At 40.7% G+C, this 18,459-nt stretch overlaps 1 protein-coding gene across 1 annotated transcript in view; it reads right to left on the bottom strand.

The window, feature by feature from the left end:
• adgra1b (adhesion G protein-coupled receptor A1b) overlaps window positions 1-15,598 on the bottom strand; it is a gene marked incomplete at its 3' end in the record, with an annotated part of 214,341 nt that extends 198,743 nt beyond the window's left edge. The window contains exon 1 of the mRNA XM_080508039.1: window positions 15,116-15,598. Within this exon, the coding sequence (XP_080364165.1) occupies window positions 15,116-15,333 (218 nt within the window). The 5' untranslated portion in view covers window positions 15,334-15,598. The remainder of the gene's footprint in view (window positions 1-15,115) is intronic.
• Between the last annotated feature and the right edge of the window lie 2,861 nt (window positions 15,599-18,459).

An 18,459-nucleotide genomic window follows, 5' to 3' on the forward strand; every position in this document is an offset into this window, starting at 1 on the left:
ACTCTCCCCCAGCGGTCATGAACTCTGGCTGAGTGAATCATTATTGTCTACAGCAGAACTGATCAGCTGTTTCTTATAAGCACACCTCATGAGTGGCGGTTAGAGGGATTTCAGGCAGTCAATCTGAAGGCCAGCAGACCTGCTCTGCCCCTAAATGATACATCAATACACATCCAGTCAGCCTGGAACGAATAATGGTTCAATATCAACCACCGGCAGGTAAGTCAGTTCTTAGTTATTTACATACTATTCCTGGGACTTTTAACCACCACACCATCCACCGAATGACAAATTAATTTCACAAAACTCACTTAGGAGCAATTGAGTCTGCACAAAGTGGACGAGAGAGAGAGAGAGCGAGAGAGCGAGAGAGAGAGAGAGAGAGAGAGAGAGAGAGAGAGCGAGCGAGAGAGAAAAGGATATAGATGTTTTCCAGTAAAATATGTGCTACTGTAGCTGGATGTCCCTGCGGGAAGCAAGACAACACAGTGTCGTCCATGAGCCAGTCTTTCAGAGAATACAAAAAAGAAAGCGTTGAATGACTTAATTTTCTCTTTTGTACTGTATAGTGTCAGAAAATGCATGGTGTTACAAGGGTCGCATATTGTCTAAACCAGGGGTGGGCCATCCTGGCCCTCGAGGGCCACAGCCCTGCACGTTTTAGATGTTTCTTCACATCAATACAGCTGGCAGCAATTAGTGGCTCCTTGTCAAGCTTTCTGCAGAGCCTCATCATGATAATGCAGGTGTGTTTGAGCAGGGAAACGTCTAAAACGTGCAGGACCGCGGCGCTCAGGGACCAGGATTGCCCACCCCTGGTCTAAACTGTAGGCCGAGGGACCGAGCTTACTGTGCTGGGCTCCAACTCGCCGTTAATGAGTGGACCAATCGAGTTTAGCACGTGGCATCCATACAGTGTGACTCCCCGACAGTCTCTTGCATGTAGTTTGTAGCATGGAGCAAGGCTCGCAGTTTCCTGCTGGTGTTGACAAGCTTACACCTCCTCTTGATATTTTGGCAGCTCATAGTTCTCATTCTGCTTTACGTTCGTCATCGTCATTATCATTAAAGACATCGCTGATATCGTTCGGGCTCTCTTGCGTACCATGTTGTGGCCCCAACATGCCAACATTGTTTCCAGTGTTTCTGCCGTGGTCTTGTAGACAGACATTGTTTTCAGATCAGTGCCTTGTAAATATGAATCTTTCTGAAACTAAAACACAAAAACAAAAGCATCAATGGTTTTATTGACCATGGGGAGCACGGTCGGCTAACTTCATCAATCTTCCATTGTTCAATCTAATGTTAAAAGTCCCAGGAATGCCCTCCGACCAAGGAGCAACAAGATTATATTGTAATTTATCTTTAAAAATGGTACTGGACGGGAAAGAAGTGAGACAAGGAAGCTTCTACTGACCCATATCGAGGAGGAAATTAAATGGCAAGTTACGAGATCCATGACCAACTGAAAATGTAACTAATATGGTGACCAGTAGAGGGAGGAGGGAGAGATGGAGGCTGCGCCTTGTGATTTGAAACAGAGTTCGCCAATAATGTGAAATTTGTCAAATGCCAATGTATCATAAATTTTGACCCATTTCAAAAATCAGCTCAATGAGTTTCAATGAGGCAATATTATGAGAGTCAGGCCATCTTTCTCCTTCCTGAGCTTAATGATTGAATTATTAGGTTCACTTGTCAATTGTAGGCCACTCCAATGGGAACCAGTAGGCAAACACAATAAGCAGACCGTAGGATGTCAACATTTGAGTTGCACATAGAGGAAAATCACAATTACGAACCTTCTACCATCAAAAGTAGATCTTGGAAGCTGGAAACCAAAGTTCCTGTTTTGTATGCTGGTGAGAACGAGTGTGTGAAACAACATTTGGCTTCATTGTGTTGTTTCAGTTCAGATTCAGGGTTTTGCAGCCTTTTTAACAGTCAACCTGGGAGGGAAACAGAAAAAAGTATTTTGGGGGACCACTCGTGTTTTACATCCCAGCCACACAGGTGCCATAACAACATAAATATTGTTATTGACTTCAACAGCCAATGGTCCAACTGTCAAAGTTTATTGGTACATAGTCTCATATTTCATAAAATGGCTCATTTACAACCATTTGTTTTTTGTTTATTCTTAACCAAAAGAATTTTGTAAACACGTATCACCAAAAACTATACAACCTCAGTTTCCACTACAGCAAACTAACTATTTGATCAAATGAGCACATGTGACCTCTTGTGGAAAAAGGTCACTGTGGAAGATCATCATCAGCATAAAGTTTAATTTCACCACAGAAAGTTTGTGAAGATGTGTATGCAGTTAAAGAACATTGAGAGAAACCGTAAGAAGTAGCTTCAAATACAACCTTGTATCTTGACCTTCAGACCTCCCAAGCTCGCAGTTCTCATGAGCGCTGTAGTTCTTGGCTGCTGATATTGTGAAGGGAAAAGGGCTTGGGATCTAAAAGTATTGCACCCTCCGGAGCTTTGACGAGTGATACTGGAAAGTGCACTCATCTACACATGAACAATTTGCTTTTTTTTTTTTAAAGAAATCTTCCATATCACTGGAGATAAGCGCAGGGAGAGAATGAGAGATCGGCATGACTTCTCGCAGCGTGAGACAGAAGAGACAAGATGTTTTATCAGGGTCATTTTGGTCACGTCTCTTTAGATTACCAGCTGGTGCGCTGTGCATATGTACGGAATGTAATTTCAGGCATTTTACGTGCTGAATATTTTGATCCTCCATACCCTTGTAAGGTTCCTGAATGAGGAAATGTGCATGAGTGAATGGACTGGGATGCGTATGCACTGAAATATTCATGTAGAAGTACTCAGAACTGTGAAGAGGGGAGAGCACAAACAGCACCTTGGAGGAGAGAGAGAGAGAGAGAGAGAGAGAGAGAGAGAGAGAGAGAGAGAGAGAGAGAGAGAGAGAGAGAGAGCCCCCAAGGAATATCAGCAAAGGAGAATAAGAGAGTTGGAGTGAATGTAACCAAAGGAAAGAACATACAGCTTTATATTTGGAGCACTACAAAAAAAAAAACTAAGATGTTCTGACATGTCACATTTTTTCAAAATGATACAAGGAGATCAATGTGAACCTCTCTTTTCTTTGATCATGCGTTACATGCGAGCGAAAACTGTCCACCTACTGTGCATCTCAAGTCTGCCAGCTATTCCAGTGCCACCCTTCCTGCTGTGTCTCCTGGGTTTCCACTATGTCCATGTCTGACATAAACTTGTACTAGTTTGGAGTTATGTGTGCACCAACCTGACTGCCTTCTTAATTCCACAAATGCTCATATTTTTTATTCCCCCCTCCCCCATCCTTTCAATGGCCCACGAGTATGGAACGACCCAGATTGGATTCAGGCAGATAACTTTCACTTTCCCTCAATAAAATGTAAGATTGAAAAGGTTTTTTAAAGAGCTTGGCATCAGAAAGCATGGAACTCGTACATAAGGACATTTATAGAAGCATTATAAAAATGAATTTTATCTACAAATCCGATACTGAGACATTTAGAAAGTGACTCAATCTTCTTCCTGTTCATTCTCACAGAACACCTCATGTCACATCTTTTTTTTTTCTCCAGTGAAAATGACAACTGTTTTCAGCACCTGAGGATTCTCCTTCAAATCTTTATGATAAGTGAATCCATGGCTGCTGCCCTGTGGGGACATGGTTAGGTCTTATTTCTTCATTGAGTGTTATTTCTGCATCTGTGTGTTTCTGCATGCTAGAAATACTTGAGGCTTAATTGTTGACTCTTATTTGTGTGTGAGGGTAAATGTGTGTATTGAGTGATTGCATGGCCCACTATGTCAGCTCTGTCATGGACTGGACTTGTTGAGGGTGTACTCTGCCAGTTGCCCAGAGTCAATCAGGACAGGATCCAGCCCCTTGTGACCCTAATTTGTCCATTCATACAAGATGGATGAATCGTTGGATTGATTCAAATGCCAAACTGGCAACCTGTCCAGGGGCCAAGGTGGGAAACGCTCCAGGCCCCTGCAACCCACGCTTAGACTAGGTTGGTATGAAAGAATTGATAAATGGATCAGAGGAGATGGTTGCTGAAATGTTTATAGGGAATTGTGTTCTTTTTTTGTTTGCTGTTACTAAACTTATTATCTACTGCCAATAAAGTACAAGATACTGAAAATACAAAAAAAATGCCTCCTTGCGGCTCTCATTAAGTTTCCTTTAAAGCTAAAGTGAGCCCATGAGTGAGTTCAATATACAGTCTACAGCTGACTGTACAGCTGTTTAAGATCTGCATCTATACTGCGATCCTGAATGTGCACATAAATGGCACTTCCGCAATTTTGAGCTTAAAAAGTCTGAAGCTAAAGTGCTTGGTGACGCCTCAATTGGTAAGGTCATCTTGAAGGAATGCTAGAACAACAATGAAACATTGCAGAAAAGATGAGCTCAGATGTGCATTGTATTATTGTATTAAAACCCTGTAAGACAGCAAATGCAAGGTTCAAAGATCAAACATGACTGGCACGTACATGACATGATGATTTTCTATATTGCTCTTGGTTGCTGCCGCCTTTCACGTCAAGCCCATCACATAGACAAAGTTACTTTATAACCAGCCCTACCGATACGAAGTAATCCTTCACCTCACTGCCGTAACTGAGTAAGTTGCTAACAATATCAGATATTAATATTGGCGCCTTGAAATGTTTCAGAAAGGTTAGCATACCCTAACCCTAACAACTCTTAGGTTAAATATCTGACAAGGCAATGTGTCACAAAACAATAATTGTTTTACTGACTTGTGTTGCTCATTTTATGAACTGATGTTCCCATATTGGTGCTGTTTGGTTATTTTTAGGTTTAGCTCTGATATTTTTTAATTTTCCACATCTTTTATAGAATGACCTTACTTATTTCCTGCATATATATAATTTAATTGTCTTGGGCATTTTCATTTTCATTACTATTATTAACATAGTTAATAAAAAAAATATTCTTCTGCTGTTATCATTAAAATTGTCATTTTAGTGTGTTCAACTGTGTATAATTGTTTGTTTGTGACTTGACTTTTAGTATTTGTTTCACTTAGGACAAAAAAAAAAAAGGCTCTTTATAACGAGTTACTGCTAACTACTACAACAAAAATGGCACCCTAACATGCATTTTCACTTTTTTGTTTTTTTGTCTCTGCATTGTATCTGCCATAAAAATGATGGCCACTAGAGGTTCACCTAAGTCCTACCTTCTGTTATGGTAACAATCTGTAATTGGGTCTGAAAAAAAATGCCAATATGATAAGATGCATAATAAAAACAAAACAAAAATGACAACATTGCATGAGCCACTACTATAGGTAATGTTTAACTAGTTACCCAAGGTTCGGTTTGATGAGCACAGTTGAAATGCAGTCATGAACAGCTGCACAGCTGTGAGGCAAAAATAAACAGTCTGATCCTCTGTGGACAAAAGTGTCAACTAACAGACGTTTGGAAGATTACACATAAAGTTTTGAAAACAATGAGTCAACTAATTGGATTTAAAAAAATCTGTTGTGAAGTTCAACATCAGAAACAGAAAGGACACACACAGCAGACAGTAAACAGTTTTCATTTGCAAGTGAATTGAAAAGAAAGGTGTGTCGATGAAACCTGCCGTTTGTTGACTCAACTGGACGCTTCATCAAACTTTAAGCAACACAAATGAAACGGAAGCAAAACAAGCCTCGTCACATCTACAAATATGTGGTGCGTTTCAACCCTTGGACGTCAAGCTCAATTTTGAGGCTCCTGTTAAAAAAAATATACCCAAAACTTAAAAAGTGTCTTAATGTCAAGATATGTTTTAATAATTTTCATGTCAAAAGAAAAGGACTACTTTTGAGATGTCCTGGAATTGGGGCAAGACCGTTGACAGAATTATGTCGTTCTTTGGTAAATCATTGGGTTACGTTCTGACCTTTCATATATGGATTATATATTATTACGATTGAGGTTCTCTCATTTATTTGTATGTGAAACATCAGTTTATTGTTTTGTCATTTGTTTCATGTGATTTGTGTCAGAACTTGTCGTTTGCATTCCAATTGGTGCCGACTGAGTTCCATACACTGTGTTAGAAATGTGCAGTTTGCCCCGCCTGCCTCATTTCAGTAAAGAGGACGGACATTCACAGAAGGAGGGGGGTTCATGTCAGAGACACTGAAAAATAAAAACGTGAGAGCCAATTTAGGCTCCCACATACTGAGCAACACTCAGCAGGTGACACACTAACAATATGCAAATTCTGCATGACCCAGGTCTGGTTACAAGACGGTGAGAGGGAAAAGAGCAGTAGCGGCAGTACAGTCTCGAGTTTTCAGATATGCTGGTACACAGTGTGGATCCCTGTGCATGCAGGTTCCAGCGGTGCAGAAACTAAAGTCAGCTGTGTCCATGTAAAGCCCTGTCACTGAGTCTCTCAGCCAGCGTCTCGACAATCAGCCCCCCCCCGCCACACACACACACACACACACACACACACACACACACACACACACACACACACACACACACGGTCACTCCCTTTATTCTCATGCTTCATTCTCATGACTCTTTCACTGCCCTTCAATGTTTTGTCTCTTCACTCCATCCACACATCTCTTTTTGCAATCTGTTCCTCGGTTTCTCTGCAGACAACTGGTGCGTCTGAGACAGGTGTCCAGTGCGATCTCAGCTGCAGCCCTCCGCCATGAGGGATGGCACCCGTGCCGAAACCTTTACACCAGACAGGAACCAAGGTCAATAGAACTGTCAGGGTGAGCTGAGAACTCGACTCCGCACTCCCTCCCTTCATCCACCCCTGCTGTCTCGGACTGTACGGACTACAGCCGGAGGTGTTAATCAAAGACATTTTGCCATGCCCAGAGTTTCTCACACTCAAGAGTTTATTTTCATCTTTCCTGATTTATGCTAATGTCGCTTCATTTGCTCGTGAGGTTGTTTTCCCACGGCGTTTGCAGGCTGCTGTATTATAGCTGGGGTTGTTCCTCGTAAACATTTTATAGATGCAATATAATTAAAAAAAGGAAGGAAAGCAAAGCAACAAAGCTCAATCTGTGCCTTTAATTAGAGGTGGCATTTGGATGTGGTTTTGTGCACCTGAATGTGACACAGTGTGCTTAAAGAGCAGCGTGACAGTGACAATTTGACCTTTAATTGAAATTACAGTTCGGAAAGTTATTAGAAGGTTTGAAAGGACATTAAGGCAGAAATAACTATGATAAATGAGCGGTTTGTTCAAACCAATGGTATTTCTTGAGTGAGCGTACAGCTTTGTGCCAGTGCGCTGCCCAGCATGGGTAAAGATTTATGGATTTGGTCTTTTTCAGGGGCTTCTTATGCAAGTTTTGCAAACTCCACCCTATTGTATTGTTCATTTTTCATACAGGTGGAAATTTAGGGCTTTACTGGTGTTGCAATAGAAAAGGTTGAAGTTTTTAAAGGTCCCACATTATGTGAAATACACAGCAAAATGGTTTTCTAACAATAATATGTGTCCGCATTGTCTGTGTGTGAGGCCCCAGAAGTGAAAAAAGACTGTCATCTCCTTCGCTTGCTTTTAGCGAATGTATGCTCATACAGGTGAATCACAGATTTTCTCTTCATGATGTCAACTAGGGAAATAACCACTCACTGTGGTAGTGAATACTCTCTTTGACCCTCTAAAAGTTGGAGCCATTTTTCTCCTTGAGAACACAATGAGAAAACAGACACAGCTCAAGAGCATTTAAAGGTACAGACACAGAAACAGCCTGTTCTAAGTAGAGTCTAAAAGTAGACTTTTAAACTGATGGAAATTCAGGACCAAGGCAATTTGGGGTAATACACTTTGAATATAATGCTGCTGGACCTCTGACATTGATGCAAAATTGTTGAAAATGTGTATAATATGGGACTTTTACACATTGCTTGGATTAGACTGAAGAATTATATTCCTGGAGACAGAGAGATTCAATACATGCAATGAGATGATTGAAACGAGAAGTTCATGTAAGCTTGCCAACTGTCATAAATCAACCATTTTGGGGAAACTACAAGGCATTTTATATCAGGGTTGTCAAAACATATCTTAGTTCAATGGCAACCAAGAGTCCAATATGATCTTATAATATAATAACTTTTAGGTTTCAACTGTCTTTGTTGTGGAGAGTATACATGATGAAAATGTCTCTATTTTCACAAAAAACAAACAATTTGTACCAAAAATCTCAACATATTACATGGGATGGAATTTTTTTGGTAGAAAAAACAGTGAAATGTCAAAAACCTCTCACCCTGACAGAATGCTTTGACCAGCTCTGGTCTCAGTTTCTGGTACATGGAAATTTGTTATGAAAAAAAATGAATCAAGCCAATTTTGGTCCATGGACCTTATGTTTGACACCCCTAGTCTTAAGTGAGTCATTCATGCTGTCAGTGGATTAAAAGCGACACTACTAACTCTCTCCTGGCTGAGTGCAGCAACAATTTACTGAGTGAAGATCAGTTGTTCATATTGTATTTACATAACATAACATAACACATGTACATTCATTTGTGACCAAACAAGAAGTCCATTGTCTCATTAGGAGGTGAGATCAGGAAGATACAATGAAGTGCGCTGAGGGACGTTTGAGGTAAGCTTCTTTGGCGGCCTATGGGTACAGATTTGTATGTACATACTTCCCTTGATATATCTGTTTATTTGCCCAGCACATCTAAACAAAAGAGCGAGCAGGGAGGCCACTTCAACATGACAAAGGTCACATTTCCTAACGCAGGAAAACTGCTTCCTGTCCGGCCGGAGCTCGGCTATGGGGTTCCGCTCTCTGAGGAATGGTGCTCCGAGGCAAGGTGCAGATTTATTTGAGGTGGTCTGATTGCTAAAAGGCACATGCACACAATCGAAATTCACCCAGTTCGATTGAGACTTGGTGCCGAATTATTATTTATTTATTTTAAGGTAAAACGTTGCGTTTTCGGGTTATTTATCTGTGTCGCCTACTTCACAAAATCAAACTTCGTTAGTACCTGGGGCCACGACACAGCTCCTCTTTGACAAATGCTGAAAATCAAACAAAGCCTTTAACCATTCTCCACTTAAAAGAACAAAAGCATACTGCCTACACGGAAGCAAACACCACTCAAAATAAATTGCCGTAAGCAAAGTGCTACCATTAATCAACGGTGCCCGTAGTTCAGAACAAGCAGTCGGCTGTAACTTGTCAAGGGCCTTTACATTTAGTATTTGCTTTTACACTCCAACGGCAGACCGCAAGTTTCCAAGAATAAAGCAGACTATTAATGTGGCACTCAATCTGTGCACCTGCAGAGAGAGAGAGAGAGAGAGAGAGAGAGAGAGAGAGAGAGAGAGAGAGGGACGTGTGGGGAAAGTTATCAGCCCTTCAAGTGTTTGAAGTGCTATTTCATCTGGAGGAGAGGCACAGATGAATACTAAGGGAGATTTCTCAAAGTTCCTGTGGATGTGCTAAAATCTATGTTTGAATAAGTTTGAAAAGAATGCAAATAATATCCCTAAAGAGTGCATAGGGAGTTGAGGGGAAGATGAGGTAAGGTAAATGATTTATGCAGATGTGGAAACTGTAACTCAAGACAGGTGAGGCTCACCGGTACTTTACACATAGACAATGGCTTGAAAGTGAATTCATAGGCTGCGCAAGGTCCACAAGCACCACAACATGTAAATTCTGTCCATTATTATCAGCAACAATTTAGTTAAATTAGCTAAATGTCTTGCTGCAGATGGACTTTAGTGATGCACAAATCAGCAAGATCATTACAGCCAGTAAAATGAAAAATTATTATCTTTTTATAATGACACCTGTGAACAGGTGGGATATACAGTATTCAACAGGAAATTAACATTTTTTTTCCTAGATTTTGATGCTTTGAAAGCAGAAAAATATCAATATTTGAGCTACTTTAATGAGGACTAAATTCTTACATGGTCAGAACATCTCCAAAGCATTTGTTGAGTGTTCCTGGTGTGCAATAATAGTCAGTATCTATCAAAAGGAAGGAAAAGCTCTGATATGGCAACATGCTCATGGGTGGTGGAGAATGAACGCTGATCGTGATAGGCACACAGTGCATCACAGTTGTTGTGAAAGAGGCAGACCTGCAGACCAACCAGGATGCCCACATTGACCCTTGATCAACAGCAACATCGATGAGCTTGTAAACGTCATAATTGAACCATGAAGCAATGCAAGAATTTTACCGAATCTGAATTGCATTCTTATCTTTTTCACATGAATTGCTGGGTGTTGCATTATAGAAAGAGGGCGGCCATCCATGTGGATGTTATCTTGAGACATTATATCTACTCAAGTGTCTTTTCAGAGCATGTCCATCCTTTGATGGCCTCTTTCAGTAGGATAATACACACTACCACAAAGGAATAATTCAGTACTGGTCTGAGGCTATCCCAGTGGGATACCTCAATGTGGCAGGTGAGTCTGTGCCTCTCTGGAACCCGTAGAGTTTTGTCGGTTGCAGAATTATACTCATGGTGGGGCCACCCATGCAACAGGCCTGGACGGAAGAGACCAGATCAAGAGTGAGCCCTCCAAGTTGGGGTTGGATAGTCACTAATCACCCTTTAAAAACTGCGTATTACAGAAACCAAAACTAATAATACTACTGCGAGCTACTGTGGAAAAGCAGAGGTACAAGATGTTAATGCCCATTTTTCAGGTTGACTTTGTTTCTAAATTCTCAAACCAGACATGATGTGTTGGACAGACCCATCTGATCATGAAGGCTCCACCCAGCAATTTTTAGGACCTGAACGATCCGCCACCATCATTTTGTTGCAAGATAACTCAAACGATTTGGTGTCATTTGAAGCCAGAAACTTCTTCAGCAAGTGCACCGTCTAAGAGGCGTTCAAAGACTATTTGAAGCATCGGTTATTTACTGTCCCTGTCAAGTACTGGGTGAAATATACATAGAAAAAAAGACTCACTGCCTTCAATTTGTAGTTTGAGATATGATTGAGGAATTGCATAGCATCATTCAAGAGCAGCGGTAAAAGAAAACACAAGATAGTACTCAAAATGTATAATCCAAAAAAAAAATGGTTTCAGTCCAGAGAATCATCAGTGCATTCCACGTCCTGTACTCTTCATTTTCAATTTGAAATAACCTCTTAATGAAATTTGATGAATTCAGCACAAGGTTATACCCTTTAAAAAAAAAATAAATAAAAAATCAAGTCCAATCCATATTGAAAATGACCCGTAATTCATTTAGATAATTCCACCAAATTCCTTCACTGTTATTGTTGCCCGACTCAAGCATTTGCACTGTTTACTTTGACAGTTGTGTGCATTTGCAATACTCAGCGGTTCAGAAAAGTAGCATTGTCCCTGTTTACAAATGGACATAGAGTGGAGCATTTTGAAATTGTTGCAATCTGTAGGCAGTTTTCAAAAAGCTCCATTTTCTGTGACTCTGACAGCTGTTGTCGTGTAAACTGGTCTTAGTAGCCTTATTGTGCTTCAGTATTCAGCACACAGAACACACAGAATGCACAGTAGGATAAAAAGCCTCCCTGAATGAGGGAGCTTCAACAGCTTTGAAATCAAAACATAGCATGGTAAAACATAAAAGCGTTGCTCAAGCTGAATTAACTTCTGGTTTTCACAGGTGAGCCTTCAGGTTTGTTGAAGAGTAAAACTGCTGCTTTCTACTAAGTGGATAAACAGCCTCAAGAGCTGTGAATACTTCAATATGCTGCTTCCAGCTACTATTTTGGAATCACGACAGTCTGCTCAGGACGGCTGTGCTCGCCATCGTCATCTATGCTCGGATCAAACTAAAACGTTAAGATTTAGCCATCAGTAAAGAGGATAGTATTTTAATATGATATTCTCAGGCCCTGTTTACACAACACAATAAAAAAAAAAAACACATAGTTTATTGTTTTAGAGAACTTTTTGAAAATACTGAAAATTATGTAGGTTTCATGTCGGACCACTATTGGGTGCTTTTGGTTGGTTTTGTAGTGTAACCACATACACGTGTGCACAGAGAACAATAGGCCAGAAACATAACCAATGGCAAGTAGACAAACATTATGTAGTGACTAGAAATCTGTGGTACAATATAACACAGGATATCAAGGAGAACATAACCAAAACCAATTTGAGTGATAACAATACTCGCATATACTTTTTATACATATTCCTTTAACGGAGTTCGTACTCGATACGAATCCTTGAGTAAAAATATTGGTTTTCACTCATTTAATTTAGGGGCCGTCCACACCGGGAAACGGGTTAACCTAAACGTGCCTGTCATCCACATGAGGTGGTGTTTTAGAAGTGTGAAAACAGGTTTTTTTGAACATGGGTCACAGAATGGGAGAATTCGAAAACCCCAGCTCGTGCCGTCCAACCCCCCGAGGTGTGGACGGCAAAGACGATCATCTGTGGAAAAAAGATGACGTAATCACGCCCCCTCTTCCTCCCCCACCGCATTTTTGGTGTGTTTGGTAAATCACAGCGCCCCTAAAGCTCTGGCATGTGTACGACATGCCTTGAAGCCTCGTATTGAGCCGTGTTCCTAGTGATGTGTGGACAGAATGTTTTGGGAAAAGGCTGGGGAGAAAAAAGTTCTTTTTTTTTTGTCGCGTGGATATGGCCTTACTTTTTTTTATCCACTCAACACTATTCTACGTCTACTTAAGATAAAGAGTGTGTTGTTTTGATACCTCGGCTCATTACTGTGCATAACAAAAGCCTAAAAGCCTCTCTACCAGCAGGGAGACAAGCACACATCTACAGGGAAGGCTGCCTCAGTGGCCTGTCACCCTGCCGATACAGCAGCGTGCTGACACACGACTATTTGCACCACATCAACTCAATAAATTACAAAGCATCTGCAAATTTAGCTTGTGATGTGTTTGGTGACAGGCTGTGTTTTTGTCTGTATCCTGTGACTGTTATTGTTTTATCTGCTTCTCTAATTTAGATTGCCTAATTATAAATCTGCAGGGTGTGTTTTTTTTTTCTCCAATTACTTGTTTATGATGCTGTGTTCAAATGTGAGAGAAAAATCATTCCTGTAAATGAACTTAGTTGCATGTTTCATTGACCTAAATGAGTTTGCCCTATAATTACTGTGCTTGCGAAGTTGATACAAATCAAGCTTAAATGGAATAACGCTTCCTGATCCTCACAGAACAAGGTTTACTGATGTGGAGTCAAATATTCAAACTTTTTGCTTTTATTCTTCCTCAAATAAAAAAAAAAGAAAGATGTTTCAATATGAAAAAAGCAGTTTATGTTTACGTTAGTACAAACATGCAGCAGGGTTTGCAAACATACTGATTTTCCATTAGTATGCTCATCACCACATCTGAGCAGAGCAGAAAAGGCCTCATGTTCCAAAAGTCACCAACTTTTTTTTTTTACTTCCTCTACTGTGAACACCATCAACGTAACCTGCAACTGCATAGGATGAGAGTAAAGGAGTAAGGATTTAAGGAGCTTTCAAATCATGAGCAAGTTACCAATGATATTAAAAAAAAGTGTCAATGGGTATGTTGATTGCCACCCCCAATGTTATTTTCTAATGTATCCATTTTATTTCTATACATTATTGTTGAATACATTTAGATCATGTTTAGACAACAATGTATAAGTGAAAACATAAAAGTAGAAAATCCTCCAACTCTCTCTCTGTCGATAGGGGAAAATGCAACTTTTCCAAAAAGGTCTGACTCCCATCTATGTGGAAACGGGTAGAAAAAGCAACTTTTTGAAAACACAAACTACATCTCCGTGTCAAACAGGCCACAGTGCTTCTCTAGAATGCTGCTGCTGCGCATGGAGACTGCAGCTGTCATAAATACTGCAGATGAGCAATAACAACAATGGTGGCCTCCGGAGTGTCATGACTCCCAGTCCTTGTTCTCTTGGCATTTTGTAGTTTCATAGTTGAGGTGCATTCTTAATAACAATCCAGCTTGGTCTGTCCATACAAATGTCTATGTACTCTCAATTTTTTATCTTTATATAGTGCAATGTTCTCTGCACACATGTGATTAGTTTCATTACAAGAGTAACCAACATCACCTAATAGTGGCCTTATTGAAACCACATTGCTTTCTGTATTTCTGCCATCGACGTGTAAACGCAAAACCTTTCCGTTTTGCAAAAACAATGCGTTATCACTTGAAACGTCATTTAAACAGGGCCTTAGTACTTCATAATTGTCTACACCTACAGGTCCACCGTTGTAATAGACAACATTAAACAAGATATCCTTCAAGTATAACCTAACGTTCAACAAAAAGTCTAGCTACATTGGACTGGTTCTGTAGGAAACTTGGCCCTTTGGGGGAACAAAAGGGTGAAATTGCTTCCTTGAAGTGACTCTTTCACACATGCATCCATTATGTAAATATACTGTATTTTATGGGAGTGTGGGGGCAATAATAAGACAATAAAAACACTCTATTATCTATCATTTTGAAAGAGGTTTATTCAAATACTTTTATTTTATCAGCTTTAATGAGGAAAAATACCTGCAATACATGACTTTTATTTCTTTTTACTCTGATTTCCTTAGGGACTTCCTCAGTGGCTTTGCAGTTTCTTAATGAATGTGAAACTGAAGTCAATTCATTCGTGTTTTTCTCCTTGCTCTTCTTAGCTGAGGTAATATTTCAATAGGACTTCTAAAAGAGTCACACCAGGTGAGTTTGGTGACCTGGTTGTGGTATTATGAGGCTGAGCACACAAAAGAGCTTTTCTATATTGATTCGTTTCTCTTTAATGTGTGGTATCCCAACACTCATTTATCTTCGGTTAGGAGACCTGCTGGTAAATTGTGTCAAAGCTGTTTAAACCTCGTGGAATCAATTTAAAGCACTTAATGCTCATACATGGACCCTTAACAGGGATTTGAGGATCTCCAGGGGCCCTTCAGCAGCACTTCAAAAACTCCAAGGGAAGAAAAAAAAGAAGCCTCAAGGAAATATGTGGAATAAATTCATCTTCTGAATCACACTGGGAGTGTTATGACATGTGAGTCTCACACGCAGACACACAAAACAGGTTGTACTTACAGAGAGACTGTTCTGTTGGGGAGGAAGCTCGGCTGCAGGGTGTCCATCAGGTCCACGTCGTCGCAGACCACCTTGACTCGGACGTGCTGCTGCCTGCTCAGCTCTTTGGACCTCTCCGCCGAGCAGTGACAGCTGTCAACGATCAGATCCGGGCAGTTCCTGTTGCTCAGGCTCGACTCGCACAGCAGGATTACGCACAGTAAGCGCAGCGCGCTCATCGTGGACAGTGGGATTTATTCGTAAACCTTTAATATTTCCTCAAGCGGTCATGCCCTCGCAGCCGGCGTGACAACTCGGGTACCGTCTCACGTTGCGATCCATGAAGCGAGACTATGCGATCGAGCCGCGTGCTCCGCCGCTCACCTGCTGCGTCCTCGAGGGCTCCAAACTTTCCGCGAGTTTCCCGACGCGCGCCCGCGTGTGCGCACGGAACCATCACAGGTGCGAAGAAGCGGACCGCTGCCGGTCATTTTCCGTGGGTGGGAGCCGTCCTCCCGGTGGTCCTAACGGCGGGTCCTCTGAACTGACGTGGGAACTTGGAGCGGTACGCGTTTAAACTTTGCCACAAAGTTTCCTGCGACTCATCCTCCAGTGGTGAATCCGTTAAAAAGATCCTTCGGAAAGCAGAGAAACTCCTGTGTGATCCACGCCGCAGCGCACTCGCTCGCTGTCATCGTCCACTCATCGCTCACCAGGAGTTCTCGTGTCCTCAAAGTCCCTCCCCGTCGAGACCGAACAGGCTCCGATGTTGGTGCAGAAAGTTTCCAGCAGCTGGTGTGGAAATGTGGAGGGGTGCAGTCCTGCATGTTTTGTGGGGGTCTTTCGTCCTCCAACACATCTGGGCTGTTGTCTCTCGTTTCTGTGCAAAGAATCTAAGTGAACTAGGCATTACTACATAATGCCGTATAATCAACATCGACTGCGAAGTTATGTTTATGTAAAAGAAAAGTGCAATTACCACATTCATTTTAACTGCAAATGTGGGATTTATCAATGCAATTATTACATTCCTTGTAATTCCATGTGGCCAAAGAACAGCAAAATAATGACCTCAACACAACAAAGTTAACACTTTCCTATGCCACTGAAACTCTGCTGGTGAGAAGTGAAGGTGCACATTTTATGGGGGAATAAAATTGTAAATTAAAAATGGTCATTTATTGGAAGTAATACTGAAATGCTCAGATTTGATGATGATTAATGTTATCGGATATCACAGTTCCAATTCCAGCTGATGATCATAAATACAATAATAATAACAAAAAACAAAGCAGAACAACATCATCCAGAACTCTGCTGTCTTCCCCATATCTGCCCCAACACTATGGAACTCCTGCTGGAACACATCCATGACTGTAACTTAACTCCATCAAATCTCTCATCAAAACTCACTTGTTCAGAACTGCTTCTAATATTTGCACAAATCTATTTCTTTTATAATGTGTTTTTTATATAACTGTATTTTAATGATGTGTCTCCATTTTATGCTTGCTGATTTTATGATGATGTAAAGTGTCTTTGAGTGTTTTAAAAAGCACTATACAAATAAAATTAATTAATATGATTATTACTATTATCAAACTGTAGATGTGTCATCAAAATCTAACATAGTAAGAGTCATTCCATGAATTGTCTGGGTGGGAGATTGATTTCAAAATATAGAAGTGTCTAGTAGATGTTAGAGGTAGAAGAGATAGAGGCATGGAGAAAGGACCGAGTTGAAAATATCAATGCAAGCAGAAAGTCTGGTGCCCAGATCTTCTTGCTATGAGGCCAGAGCACTAACTGCTGCACGACCATGAGGCCTTGACAGCATTTTCAAACAATAAATGGACGTCAAGGCATCTCACAACACATGCAGAAGAGGCCACGCTAAAGTGACAGAAATGTTTAAAGTCCATCATTGTGCTTTAAAAGATGCAGTGTTAGGAAAACGTCTCTTTAATAAATGCTTCATATAAAAGACTGCACACTTGCTTCCTACACAAACAGCAGAAGAACGAGTTCTTTCAAGAGCTGACGGTCTTGTGCCAGCCGCTCTGCGTTCTCCACAGCAACTCTGTGTTGTTGGAGGTCGCCCGTAATGACGTCGAGCCATCGGGTGCGGGGTTTGCCTCGTGGTCGTCTCCAACCTGCAGCCCTTGGGTCAAACTGGAGAATGGCTCTCGTCAGATGGTCAGGAGGAAGGCGGAGGACGTGGCGAGCCAGCGGGTGCGACGTTGCGCAGCCAGGCGGGATTCTCTGGGCTGGAACATGCAGGCTCTAAACACTTTTTTGGAAACCTGCTGGGGCCACCTGATGTTCTCGATGGTTTAGAGAGCCCTGCTATTAAAGCCATTGATTCTTGCAGACAGAGTTTTGTTTAAGGGCCAAGTCTCCGAGCCATAAAGCAGGATAAACATGTGATAGAGCCAAGAAAAAAATGCATCTTTTTTTTTTTCTGTCACAAAATCAACAGAGTGGAGTAAATCCTTTGATCCAAACAGTAATCAGAGGATAAAGTTACAATGAAATCAAACTACTATCCTGCTCTCTGCTCTTCAAATGTCCCCGCAGGGACCTTCGGACCCACGGTTCTCAAATACAAACATTTACACTGTAATGACGAAAAAAATGTAACAAAACTTGCAGTTAGTGCATAGTCAGACCACATTCACAGCACCGCGATCATGTAAATGGTCACCCAAATTACAGTTTTTCATTTTCACTTGAAAATGTTGTGCATAGATGGGGCGTAAGTGTCACTATTTTGTGTCCAATGCTGAGATTAAAAACTGCATTATAAATCTGCGTCACAACAAATTCAAACTTGAAACTTTAAATTCAAAGGTGATTATGGCTCTACTTTACTGTTCTGGCTCACCCAATATGAAATCAGATAAACTAAAATGTGTGGGATATCTCTGAACTACATCTTGTTCTGAGCTGTTTTTTTTCTTCTTATTATGAATTCATTTCAGGCATGTGGCATTTCAACCATTTTGTGCAATCACATACATAACCAATAGTCACACACACACACACACACACACACACACACACACACACACACACACACACACACACACACACACACACACACACAAATATAAACACATTTTGATTATGATAAATAAATTATAGCTTGTGAACACACACATATATATATATATATATATATACTGTATATATATATATATATATATATATAATCTACATAAATACATACATACATACATAGATTGTATTATATATGTAAATATAGCAGTTAGAATGTTACATCATCACATCACATATACATACATAAACACATATATAAATACCCAAACATATACCAAGAGTGCTTCCCTTCTCAATATGCTTGT

The sequence above is a fragment of the Blennius ocellaris genome (assembly GCF_963422515.1).
Source record: "Blennius ocellaris genome assembly, chromosome: 13".
NCBI lineage: Eukaryota > Metazoa > Chordata > Actinopteri > Blenniiformes > Blenniidae > Blennius > Blennius ocellaris.